We start from the raw sequence: 13,210 nt of genomic DNA on the forward strand, positions 1-13,210 counted from the left end.
GCGTCTAGTCTTTCCAGACAGGCCTGGAGTGGATCTGCCAAGGAATTTAAAGAGCCTTCCCTGCCCAGGTTCAGCTCTCCAAGACAGGTTTCTGATCTCCGCTCCTTTTCTTCCTCTCTCATCTGCCTCAAACCATTTGTTTTTTTCAAGAAAATGGCTGTCCTGGATCAGGCTGGCCTCCCTTCTCAGCCTGCCTCTGCTTCTGTCTGAGAATGCTGGGATTACAGCCATGCACACTGGGCCAGGCTTCAAAACTTCTTTCTCTTTCAAAAAAAAAAAAATTTTTTTTTTTTTTTAGATGTGTAACCCAGGTTGGCCTAGAACTCATCTGCCACAGTCTCCCCAGTGCTAGGATTACAGGTTTGCACCACCACTCCAAGCAGTTTTCTTTGTGCTGATTAAATTGCACACCACCCAGGAACACACTGTTGTCTCAGGCTCTGGGGAGAGTCACCCAGGACGACAGCCAGAGCCTGGAACAGGCACTGTCATAATAAAACTAGATACCAGCAGACAGCCTTGTTTGGCTCATTTGTTTTAGATTAGCATGATGCTCACCGTCCTTAGCCAGGGCAACTTCTGGGAACCTTGTCTATTCTTGTCAAAATCCCAGAAGAGGCTTAAGTTTATGGTAGATTGAAATTCGAGCAATAAGCTCCCATCTTCCAAGCTGGCTTGTTATTTTAAAAAACACTCTGCTAACAGGGCAGTGGTGGTGCACGCCTTTAGTCCCAGCACCTGGGAGGCAGAGGCAGGTGAATCTCTTTGAGTTTTAGGCCAGCCAGGTCTACAGAGTGAGTTCCAGGACCGCCATGGCTACAGAGAGAAACCTTGTCTGGAAAAACCAAAAAAAAAAAAAAAAAAAAAAAAAAAACCAAGGAGAACCACAAAAAACACTGTGTATGTGTGTTGAGATAAGGTCTCAAGTCATCAGCTTTATTGGGTGGCAGCAGCAGCTGACCTTTTCTCCACAACCTGAAGTCGGCATGCTCTCGATCCCATCATGAACCCAGAGACAACCGTGCTCTGCCACAGAACTGTCTGATACCTGGGCTTCTGTCCATCTGGCAAAAGATCATGTCAGCCCCTGCTAATAGGAATAAGCTGGCGTCAGATGCAACAGGAGCACCGGGTCAGTGTCAGCTATGATTGTGATTTGAAACAATGGGAGCTTAAGCATTCATAACCTGAAGCAATGGAGTCACTCCAGTATCAGCTCTCCTGGGCCCCGAGCAAGCAGGGAGAGGTGAATCAAGCACAGAGGACAGAAAAGAGCATTACGGTCATCATAGGACTGAGGAGAGAGCAAGTGCTGAGGTGGAGCCTCGTCTCACAGGCAATGGGCAGGAGCCATTGCACAAAGCAGCTGCCACCTTTCCCTGCCACTTCTGCTGGCATCCGGTATACCTGGAGATCTGTGCAGGGCCAGGAACTACACTGCTCCAGACAAAAAGAGCTTAGCAAGGACAGGGAGAGGCAAAGAGAACCAGGAAGCTAGGCATAGCCGTGCACACCTGTAATCCCAGCACTTGGGAGTGGAGGCAGGAGAACAAGGAGTTCAAAGACACTCTCAACTACACAGAGAACTCAAGGCCAGCTGGGGCTATGTGAGATGCTGCCTCACAGACAGGAGAGAGAGAGAGAGAGAGAGAGAGAGAGAGAGAGAGAGAGAGGTGTGCCACACGTATCTGAGGAGACTAGAAGAGGGTGTTGGATCGTCTGGAGCTCAGTTACAGGCAGTGTGAGCTGCCAGCCATGGGTGCTGGGTTCTGAGCTTTGGTCCTCTAGAGGAATAGCAAGCACTCTTTAGCCACCGAGTCTTGTCCTTAAGCCCCTTGACAACCCCTTCTGCTCCCATGATGAGTGGCTTAGTGAAATTCATTCTGATAATGCCAGTTAGTTGTCTCCAAGTACATGCTAAGCCAGGAGGGAGCTTAGCACCCCCAAATCCTTCAAATTTATAGGTGCCACCAGCCACAGTCTGGGCATCACAGGTCATCCTGTGTGTGGCTGTGTGTGTGTTCGGGGGCGGGGACCAGAGTGCTGCACTGGCTTTGTATCCTGAGCACCAATGATGGTCATGAGGGATTTGCTCCTCTCTAATTCCCACAGGGGCGTTTCACCCATGACAGTGGACCCACAGTCAGCATTCTATTTAAGAAAGTCCTGGGGCTCTGCCCATCTCAGCAGCCCTGTGGTGGTTTGAATAAGAATGGCCCCCACAGGCTCATATATTTAAATGCTTAGTCATCAGGGAGTAGCACTATTTGAGAAAGATTAGGAGGTGTGGCCTTGTTGGAGTAAGTGTATGGCTGTGGGTAGCCTTTGAGGTTTCAAAAGCCCAAGGCAGGCCCAGTATATATCTCTCTCTTCTGCCTGTTGATCCTGATGTAGAACTCTCAGGTACTTCACACAGTGTCTGCCTTCATGCCACCATGGTGATCATGGACTAAACCTCAGAAACTGTAAGCAAGTCCCAATTAAATGGTTTGCAGGTTTGTTTGTTTGTTTGTTTGCCTTCATTTGTTTGTTTGTTTGTTTGTTTTTCAAGACAGGGTCTCTCTGTGTAGCCTTGGCTGTCCTGGAACTAGCTCTGTAGACCAGGCTGGCCTCAAAGTCATAGAGATCCATAAGCCTCTGCATCTCCAGTGCTAGGACTAAAGGCATACACCACCACACCCAGCACCTCCTCAAATTTTTCAATGGTTCTTTTACCTATCTCTTTCCCATTTGAAGATGGGATTTCTGCTAGTGGTGGAATGTGCAGGAATCTATGAGTTTAGTGATAACATGTTGATATGTCTTCCTCACCAATTTGGCTTTGACCTGGTGTTGGTTTTTCACCATACCTGTGTTCTGCCAGCATGACCCTTGATCAGCTCTATTACAGTAGACACTGTTACAAGTCCCCCTTTCCATAGATAAAAAACTAGGTGGAGCCAAGGCCATACAGAAGAAAAAAAAAAAAAAAGGAAGAAAGAAAACTAGGTGCAAGCAGTCAAGGGAGGAAAATGTGGTGATGCTTACCTGTGATCTCAGCTTTTGGGAGGTGGAGAAGGGAGGATCAGAAATTTAAGGCTAGCCTCGAGTCCATAGTGAGTCTGAGGCCAACCTGGGCTAACATGAGATCATCGCAATGTCCCACCTCCTGAAATTTAAAGCAGTAAAGGGGAATTCAGACAGCTGTAAGCCTTATAAGCCTTATGACTTGAGAGCCTCTGTCACTTTCCAGCTTTTTCAGCGTCAGAAAATGTCAGTCACCCAGCCAATCCCGCACAGAGATACAAGGAACTTAACTCGGCTCTGTCTGGCCCATTGTGAACACAGTGAAAGTCGCGTGGGTCAGGCCCTGTGCCAAGCACCTGTAGATCCAGCTACTTAGCAAGCTGAGGAAGGATATTTTTAAGTCCAGAAGTGCGAGTGGGCAACACAGCAGAGACCATAGCTTAAAAGAATTCATAAAATAAAGAAGAGGCTAGATAGACATAAAGAGAAGCAGGGGAGAAGTTTCGCAAGTCTTTAAGAAGTGTTTACGTTGGGGTAGGATGAACTCAATCACCCGCCCCGGCGTCAGCTGGTAAAACCTCCCCCAAACAACCAATCCTAATTCTCTACCCAGATCTCCGCTTTACCAATGACCTAGAACTTGTCAGACACTCCCTTAGCCACGCCCCTAGGCCAAGAACAGCTGTGTCACTTGCGACTAGGTCCCTGGGCCTGGAGGAGAAGAAGGGCTCGGGCCAGTTCCCGGCGGTGGCAGCGGGCTGAACGCGCGGAGCGGGCCGACGTGCGGGAGGAGGGGCCCGCGGCCAGCTCCGCTGTCATGTCGCGCCAGGCCAAGGATGACTTCCTGCGGCACTACACCGTCTCGGACCCCAGGACCCACCCCAAGGGCTACACGGAGTACAAAGTAACCGCGCAGGTGAGGCGGGACCCAGCCAGGGGAGCGGTACCCGGTTAAGCAGCCCGGCGCCCACGGTGTACCTTAAAGGCAAAGAGCTGCTGGGAGGTCGCGGTTTGGCCTACAGAAGTGGGTTCCCCTTTAAAAGGAGCCGGAGGCGGAAGCCTCACCACCTGGGGCGGGGCTAAGGGTCGTTTTTAAACGTGCGGACCACTGCTCTGCCGGACGCCTGTGCCCCTGCCTCTTTGATGGTGCTGGCAAGTGCAGTCTTCAAGTTTCTTAAAGCAAGAAAACTCCGGGTTAGCCCAAATAGTCCTTCTCTAATCGCCTGGAGTTAGATGATTAGCTCCGCTTCATACGTAAAAAACCCCTCTATCTTATTTATTTGTATTTTTTATATATTTTTTGGAGACAGGGTCTCTCCACTCAGCCCTGGCTGTCGTGGAACTCGCTCTGTACACCAGGCTGGCCTTGAACTCACAGAGCCCCCTGCCTCTGCCTCCCACGCGCTGGGATTAGAGGCCTAGGCTGCCGTGCCCAACTATGAAAAGGTCTTTCAAAGAGTTTTTCGTTAAAAATGTATTTGTGTGGTTTAAAAAACTCAGGCAATTCAAAAAGAGTGAAGTCTACCATCTTCAGAGCTCTCCAAGGAAGTCAATAAAAGCTGAAGCTGGTGTTTGTAACAATAAAACCGAGTAGAGAGAGACCTGGGGGAAACTGAAAATAAATCCGCAGGAAAGAATGCTTTTAGAATTTTACCCGAGGGCCAGTAACTATGGAGGCTTCCTGCGGGAGAAACAGGGTTGCTGCCGGAAGGCTAACTGTACTTTTTCTTGTACTTAAATTTTTTTCAACTTGTCACCTGTTAAAAGAAAGCAAACACATAAAGGTCCCTCTCGGAGGGTCTAAGCCAGAAGAATCCTACACATCTCCAGTGTGTTCAGCCCAAAAACTTGCTTCTTCCGCATACCAAAAATATACAGAGTGAGTGTCTCTAGAAAGATGGCCGGAGGGTAGGATGCAAAAGCATTTGTTAGCCTTTTGTATGTGTATTTCTGTTAGCTTTTGAGACCTAGTCACATGCCTTACACATGCAGTTTTTTTCTTTTTTTCAGTGCTATGGTTGAACTCCGGCCCGTCCACATGCTAGACAAGTGCAACACACACACACACACACACACACACACACACACACACACACACACACACACAAACCCAACTCTCAAACTCAATATGTAACTGAAGATGATCTGAACAGCCCCTCCCCTTGAGTGCGCTGGTCACATGTGCCAGAACAACCCATTGGATGATCCTTGTCTTTTATTTAAGAAAATTATTTACTTCCTCCCTCCCCCCAACAAGACAGGGTTTCTCTGTGTAGCCCTGGCTGTCCTGGAACTCTCTCTGTTAGACCAGACTGGCCTGGAACTCACAGAGATCCTCCTGCCTCTGCCTCCTGAGTGCTGGGATTAAAGCTCTGTACCACCACACCTGGTTTATTTACTTAAAATATTTTGTAATGTTTTAGTTTTGTTGTTGTTGTTTCGTTTCGTTTCGTTTTTGTTTTGTTTTGTTTTTTTGTCTTGTTTTGTTTTGTTTTGTTTTTTGATACAGAGTTTCTCTGTAGCCTTGGCAGTCCTGGACTCCCTTTGTGACTAGGCCTCTGCCTCTGCCTCTGCTTCCCAAATGCTGGAATTAAAGGTATGTGCCGCCACCGCCCAGCCAGATTCATTTACTTTTATTTTATATGTGTGAGTGTTTTGCCTGCATGTATGTATGTATACCAGATACATGCCTGGTGACCCCAAAGGTCAGAAAAGGTTTTGAATCTCCTGGAATTGGAGTTAGACACTGTTTCAGTCTGCCGTCTGCTTGCTGGGACCCGAGCCCAGGTCCTCTGCCACAGCAGCAAATGCTTTTAGCTGCTGAATCATCTCTGCAGCCCCCTTAGTTTTGATTTGTGTGTATGTTTGTGGGGATGTGTTTCCCAGCTTGCTTGGATGCCTGTGGAGGTCAGGAGAAGGAACATTAGATTGAATCCCTGGAGCTGGAGTTAAGGTTGTGAGCTACATACCATGGGTGCTGTTCTGGGCACTGACCTCTGGTCCTTGGACAATCTGGACAAGCTCTTAACTACTGAGCCATCTCTCCAGTCCCCACCCTTAACTCTTAAATAAGTATCTTAATCATGTCTGATTTGCTGGGGTCTAGAAAAAATTGTTTTGAAAACTGCTAATGATTACAAACTGTACAAATCTAACTGTAAAACATCTATAAACGTAACAGTGAAAACCAAGTATTCCTTCTGTCTCAGGCCAATTCTGCTCTTCTAGAGTGCCCAACCCCAGTTGACTTCGTCTATCTTCTTGGTTCTGTGACCTCAGGGCTCCTCCCTTGAGGAACTGAATCCTGGGGCAGACTCTCACTTTTTTTAATGACTTATTTTTCTTTTATGTGCATTGGTGTCTTGCCTGCACCATGTCTGAGTGATGTTGTTGGATTCCCTGGAACCAGAGTTACAGACACTCATGAGCCACCATGTGGGTGCTGGGAATTGAACCTGGGTCCCCTGGAAGAGCAGTGCTCATAACCACTGAGCCTTCTCTCTAGCCCACAGACTTTCTTTAGAGAAGTGGAGCTTTTTGTTTTCTGAATATAGGACATGGCCCTAGGAAGGAATTAGGAGAGAAGTTAAGTTGAGAGCCAGGCCTGATGGCACATGTCTTTACTCCCAAGCCCTCAAGAGGCAGAAGCAGTCAGATCTCTGTGAGTTTGAAGCCAACCTAATCTACACAGCAAGTTCTAGGCCTGCCAGAGCTACATAGGGAGACCTTGCCACCTATCCAATAGATAGATAAAAGACCAACTTTAAAAACATAATAAAGTTGACTATGGGGTTACCTAGATATATATTCCATCTCTTCACTTTTTTATTTTTATTTTTTCCAAGACAGGGTTTCTCTATGCAGCCTTGGCTGTCTTGGGCTCAACTTTGTAGACCATGCTGGCCTCGAACTCACAGAGATCCTCTTGCCTCTGCCTCCCTGAGTACGAGGATTACAGGTGTGCACCACCGCACCCAGCTCAGTATCCTCAGTTTTATCAGATGAAGATATGGGTGTACAATTGGAAAACTTCTCAAGGAGCTGAGGATGAAACTCAATGGAAGAGTGCTAGCTCAGGTCTCAAGAAGTCCTGAGTTCAATTCTTAGTACCAAAAATAAACAATAAAATAGCTGAGCCTAGTGGTGCATGCTGTAATCCCAGCATTTGGGAGGCAGGTTGGAGGATTTGGAATACACAGCCAGCCTCTGCTACTAGCTGGTTTGAGGCCAGCCTGGGCTGCGTGAAACCCTGTGTCCAGAAACCCAAAAGAAAACTGGCTCCAAGTCTTAAATCCAGTACTCTTCTAACAGCAGGCACTTTCCTTTAAGGGAAACTAGGAGGCCCTTGAGACTTACTCAGCTTTTCAGGGACAATCCAGTGTTGCACAGGCTCTGGTCTAACCTGGCTCTTGCCTTTCCTTTCTCAGTTCATCTCAAAGAAGGACCCAGAGGATATCAAAGAGGTAAGGATCCTGGGAAAGAGGGGCCTGTTCCCATGTCCATATCCAGCATCAGTAAGGGAATAGCTTGTATCTTTAAGGACCTGCCTCCTTTCTTGGTGGAGAGGGTGTGTGCAGTCCTTCTTGGCCCCTAGGACACCCTGAGCATGGGAAGGCCACTTTCCCCACCTTGCTGGCCCGGTCAAGTGTCACATGGGTCAAGTGTCACATGCCTCATAGGTAGTAGTCTGGAAGCGATACAGTGACTTCCGTAAGCTCCATGGGGACTTGGCCTATACTCACCGCAACCTCTTCCGCCGCCTAGAGGAGTTTCCAGCTTTCCCCCGTGCCCAGGTGTTTGGTGAGTATTGTCTGTGAACTTCTGGCCTCGGTGTGCAGGGAGATTTAGGCAAAGGGGCCTTGGACTGGTGGGGCTGGTGAAGTGTGATCATGTACCCTGAACAGACACTTCAGGAAAACTGGATGAGCCTTCTGAGATGCTCTCCTTGAAATATGGGGAAACTGAGTCTCAAAGCAACCTACCCCTTATTGTGTGTTGGGCTATTAACATTCCCATCAAGATGAGGTTCAGCAAAAGGGCCTTTGTCTGAGCCTTAGTCTGTTTTCTGCTGCAATTAACACAATACCACACACTTGAATGCATTAGTTATTACAGAAAAAAGACTTATTTTGACATAGGGCTCTGGTCCAAGGTTCAGAGGCCACATCTGCTGTTGGCTCTGTTGCTGGCAGAGCCCCAGGTTGACAGGGAGCATCACATAGGCAGGGAGGACATGAGTGACAAAACCAAGCTAGTTTTTATAACAGAGAACCCAAGAGTCCATTAGGTCTACATAGCAGGTTCCAGGCCAGCCAGAATTATATAATGAGACATGGTCAAAAGAAGGAAAGAAAGAGGGGCTGGAGAGATGGCTCAGAGGTTAAGAGCACTGCTTGCTCTTCCAGAGGTCTTAAGTTTAAATCACAGCAACCACATGGTGGCTCACAACCATCTATAATGAAATCTGGTGCCTCTTCTGGTGTTCAGGTGTACATGCAGACAGAAAAATTGTATACAAAACAAAAAATAAATAAATATAAAAAAAAGAAAGACAGAGAGAAAGGAAGGAAGGAAAGAAGAAAGAAAAAGAAAGGAAGAGAGGCATTTCTTGCTTCCCTGTCTATGTACCCTTGAGAACAGGGCATTTGTTTCTCTCCCTGACCTGAAGCCAGCAGGAAGCAGGTTTCATTACACGTCTGGAGGAAGACTGAGATGAACAGGGAGGGAGATGCCTTCAGGAGGAGCCAGGGAAGGCTCGTGAGAGCATGGGGGGGCCAGCAGGCTACTTGGCACTTGTCAGGCAGAACCAGGAAATGTGGGCTTGGGGACCAGAAGCCCCTGTTATCGTGGCTGCTCTCCTGTCCCCGGGTCTCAGGTCGGTTTGAAGCCTCTGTGATCGAGGAGCGGCGGAAGGGTGCAGAGGACTTGCTGCGCTTCACAGTGCCCATCCCTGCGCTCAACAACAGCCCCCAGCTCAAGGAATTTTTCCGGGTAAGGCCATCTGCTCTTCCCCTCGCTCCTCCATAGCTTCCCTCCCTCCCAGCATTCCTGACTCCTCTCCCCTCCTGGACCTTGTCTCCTGCAGGGTGGGGAGGTGACACGGCCCTCTGAGGTGTCCAGGGACCTTCGAATCCTGCCACCCCCTCTCATCCCCACCCCACCTCCTGGTGAGGCCCGACTACTCCAGCCACTGCCTGCAGAAAGGAGGGGCCAGGAGGAGTTGGAGGTGCCAGGTACATCAGGTTCAGCGAAGGGAGTGAGTCTCAGGGAAAAGCAGGGGTGGGCAGTTCTCCTGCCCACCTGTGGAGGACCTCTGAGCAGGTCATTTTTCTTTTCTGGGCTTCAGTTTGCTCATCTATCAAACAGTTCCAGACCTATTTGTGGCCATGTCTATATCCATGGTTGCTGCAAGGATTAAGCGAGATGGAGATTGTCTTTTGAGAGCTGAGAAGGAGTAAGTGCAGGCATCAGTGTCCCCCTGGTCTCTCCTCAGTGGACCCCCTACCGTCCAGCCCTGCCCAAGAGGCCTTGGATCTTCTCTTCAACTGTGACAGCACTGAGGATGCATCCAGCTCTCCAGCTCGAGGTCCCCTCTCTGAGGCTGAACTTGCCCTTTTTGACCCTTACTCCAAAGAGGGTAAGGAGCAAGGGTGGGGTGAGAACAACTAAGGGGCAGGAAGGGAGTTCATGCCATCTGTGTAAGCCCCTTGGCACTACTGAAGCCAGCCGGCAGCCTCCATGGCCACGAGAAGCTTTGAGCACTGTGGAGGGGGAGCGGAGCCCTCCTCTCTGCACACACTCTGGGTAGCGCAGCATCACAGGGTCACATGCTCATGGACCTGCTGCGGCTGGCTGTGGCAGCATACACCCAGAATCCCAGCACTTGAGAGGTAGAAGCAGAGGCAGGAGGATCTCTATGAGTTTGAAGCCGTCATGATCTTCATCACAGTCCAAGTTAGTGAGGGCTACATAGCCTCAAAGACAAAGCAAAGCAAACAGAAAACGAGGCCCGAGAGGACCCCCAGTCAATGGGGCAAGGTCTGGGCCTGAAGAGCAGCAGGCCCCGGGCTCCCACAGTGACCTGGGGCCCATCAGAGCTAGGCTGGTTTCCCCATACAGGTCATGGCACTGAACTACTCACAATTCCCTAGCAAAGAAACACTGAAGCTTTATTTGCTCATGCTGTGACTGCAGCTGGGGTGTTCAGTGGCTGAGCTGGCTGGGGATGCAGCTCAGCTGGTAAAATGTTTTGCTAGCATGCCCAAAGCCCTGGCTTCAATTTCTAGTGCTACTTCTAAAAACAGAAATAAGGGCCTTCAAGATGGCTCCATGGATAAAGCCAACAAGCCTGGAGACCTGCACTCACATGGTAGGACACAACAGGTTCTGGCAGTTGTCCTCCAACCTATGTACACACACATAGACACATACATATAGACACACCTATACATATATATACACACTCAGGAGAGGCAGGCAGATCTGTGAGTTCAAGATAAGCCTAGTCTATGTAGCAAATTACAGGATAACCAGGCCCACACAAACAAACAAAAACGGTTAGGTGACACATGTCTGTAATCCCAGCACTAGAAAGGCAGAAAGACCAGCAAGATGGCTCAGAGGGTGAAAGCACCCTCCTTGTGAGCCTGACAACCCGAGTTCCCTCCCTAGAACCCACCATAGATGAAAATACAACTCCCCAAACCTGTCCTCTGGCCTCGACCTGGGTGCCAGGGCACACCCTCACCCTCACTCACGTGTGCAACAAGAACACACTAAGCCTTTCCAAAAAGCTCTGCCAAACCAATCGTGGTCACAGCTGCTCTGCTCTGCTCAAGTGAATTCTGGCTTGTCCAGGCTCTTCCATGGGGGCCAGTTTGGGTCCTGATAAACAAAATAAGCCTGGAATGGCAATAGGCCCTGGGAAAGAGGGGGCCCAACTGGTCTAAATCCTCCCTGTTTAACTGCAGACAGGACAGGCCCCAGCCCCACCCACACAGGTGAGCTGGCAGCCATGGAGGTGCAGTCCAAAAGGCTAGAGCAGGAGCCCTGGGAGCCAGGAGGACAGGCGGAGGAAGAGGCTGAGGCTGGAGCGCCTGCCCCAGCTTACCTAGGCCAGGCCACAGAGCTCATCACTCAAGCCCTGCGGAATGAAAAGGCTGGCGCCTATGCTGCTGCTCTCCAAGGCTACCAAGATGGGGTGCACATCCTGCTTCAGGGAGTCTCAGGTGAGTAGGGCAGTAAGGACGAAGGGAAAGTGAAAAGCAAAGGGCCTGGGGAGATGGCACCATGGCGGAGGTGCCTGCTGTGCAAACATGAGGAACTGAATTAGAACCCAGAACCCACACGTGGTGTGCAAGAGCGCAGTAAGGAAAGCAGGTGTTCCTATGGCATGATGGGAGACACATATAGGAGAATCCCTCAGAAACTCAAGGGCTGGTGAGCCTGGCATATGCAGCAGAGAACAACAAAGAGACCCCGTCTCTGACACGGTGAGGGGGGAGACCTACAGCTGAGGCTGTCCCCGTATCTTCACATGTTCACTCCCACACACACATGAAATATTTTAAAGGAAAAATAAGGATCAAGAGCCTTTGTTTCTCACAGGTCAGCTGGAGACATTGAGCAGACTTTTTCCTTAATTTTTTTAATAGCTTCATAAAATGTAACAAAGACACACTAGGGCCCAGGGCAGGGCAAAGGGCACATTACGGCCAGCAGTTCTGAAGGTAGCTGTGCCATCTGCCTTCTACAGGTGACCCATCCCCTGCCCGCCGGGAAGGTGTGAAAAAGAAGGCAGCGGAGTACCTGAAACGGGCAGAGACCCTTCAAGCATACCTGCCCTGAGCGGGGACCCTTCCTGGGATGTCGGCTCCAGCACTGCCAGCCTCCTCCATGCCTCTCCTGGGGACCTTGCCTCGTCCGCTGCTCTTGTAACCCCAGGGCCGTATCTGTGTTAACTGGATCAAGTATGAGAAAAGCTGAGACTTATCACCTCTGACCTGTCTGCCTCCTTGGAGTCAGACGTGACCCTCTGGTCCTATCTGCCTGTTTCATGTGAGTGGCATCTGGGCCACTGAATTGTCAGTTCACCCTTTAGAGCCAGCATCTGTAGCCAGACCTGGCCCACTGCCTTTTTTCTAAGGCCCTTGAGATACAAGGGGTTTTCCTTTTCTTTCTTTCTTTCTCTCTCTCTCTCTTTCTTTGTTGTTGTTGTTAATGGTTGGAAGGAAAAGGATTCTTTGACAAGTGAAAAATTTATAAAATCTAAATGTGTGTGAATAAAAAATGTGTCAGAACACAACCAAGTCCGTTTGCTTACTATTGCCTATGGCTGAGTTTACTTATACCAACAGAGTTGAATTAGCTGTGTCTAGCAAGTCATACCTAATGTGTCACAGCCATCTCTAATGGGAACAGTAAAAGTCATAAAGGCAGCCCAGCAGCCTGACAGAGATCTGGCAAAGATGAGCAGAGTGAGGCAGTCGCTGTGTGCAATCTCCCACTCTTTTGGCCTTCATATCTATGTGCTCCATGTTTAGTGGGCTTTCATTATTTGTACAACTTGGGGATATTGTACTGATGGAAGTTTCCTTATGAATCATTTATGCCTCCTCCCAGGACTACTGCTTCTACACTTCCCCAGGAATTTGCTGACCATAGTACCCCTCCTGCTTTAGGGCGGTATCCTTATCTGGGCCTATTTGAAGGTCTTCCTTATGCCCTGGAGGTTGTGACTCCAGTAAATATGCCAGACACCTCCTTATGGGGCTTTGATTCCAAGATAGTTTTGGCACATCTGTCCCTGCACTTACTCAGGAGCAGGATAATCAGAACAGAATAAACTTTAAAAGGTAATATTAGGCAGACTAGAGAGGTTGGCAGCAGACCAAATTAAAAACCTCTTCCTACCACTGATGGACAAAGAATGGTGTGGATAAATGATAAAAAAAAATAATAATAATAAAGTATTAAGACCTCCCCTTCTTAGGACTGGAGAGATGGCTCAGAGGTTAAGAGCACTGGCTGCTCTTCCTAGAGGTCCTTAGTTCAATTCCCAGCAACCACATGGTGGCTCACAACCATCTATAGTGAGATCTGGTGCCTTCTTCTGCCTTGCAGGCACACAGGCAGGAAAAACACTGTATACATAAATAAATCTTAAAAAAAAAAAAAAAAAAAAAAAAAGACCTCTTTTTCCTAG

At 48.9% G+C, this 13,210-nt stretch overlaps 1 protein-coding gene and 1 long non-coding RNA gene across 2 annotated transcripts; one reads left to right on the top strand and one right to left on the bottom strand.

The window, feature by feature from the left end:
* Nucleotides 1–905: 905 nt before the first annotated feature.
* LOC129679415 (uncharacterized) lies at nt 906–4,103 on the bottom strand. The gene is made up of 3 exons (XR_008720546.1): nt 3,985–4,103; nt 3,028–3,148; nt 906–1,090 (listed from the first exon to the last, which is right to left on the bottom strand). It is a non-coding gene; the product is annotated as an uncharacterized LOC129679415 (long non-coding RNA).
* Nucleotides 3,655–12,142, top strand: Snx15 (sorting nexin 15). Its single transcript, XM_055610562.1, has 8 exons — nt 3,655–3,922; nt 7,434–7,469; nt 7,686–7,806; nt 8,882–8,997; nt 9,092–9,239; nt 9,500–9,643; nt 10,977–11,234; nt 11,762–12,142. Exons 1-8 carry the CDS (start codon nt 3,824–3,826, stop codon nt 11,851–11,853), a joined length of 1,014 nt encoding a protein of 337 aa, XP_055466537.1. The 5' UTR covers nt 3,655–3,823; the 3' UTR covers nt 11,854–12,142.
* Nucleotides 12,143–13,210: the final 1,068 nt, after the last annotated feature.

This window comes from Psammomys obesus, unplaced genomic scaffold (assembly GCF_907164565.1).
Source record: "Psammomys obesus unplaced genomic scaffold, mPsaObe1.curated_primary_1811, whole genome shotgun sequence".
Classification (NCBI taxonomy): Eukaryota; Metazoa; Chordata; class Mammalia; order Rodentia; family Muridae; genus Psammomys; species Psammomys obesus.

Excerpts from the sequence above, each read along its gene's own strand:
- Snx15 (XM_055610562.1), top strand. The coding sequence starts at position 3,824 with ATGTCGCGCCAGGCCAAGGATGACTTCCTGCGGCACTACACCGTCTCG. Across the intron at positions 7,807-8,881 it reads CCCCCGTGCCCAGGTGTTTG|GTCGGTTTGAAGCCTCTGTG; the intron begins GTGAGTATTGTC and ends CCCGGGTCTCAG. Across the intron at positions 8,998-9,091 it reads AGCTCAAGGAATTTTTCCGG|GGTGGGGAGGTGACACGGCC; the intron begins GTAAGGCCATCT and ends TGTCTCCTGCAG.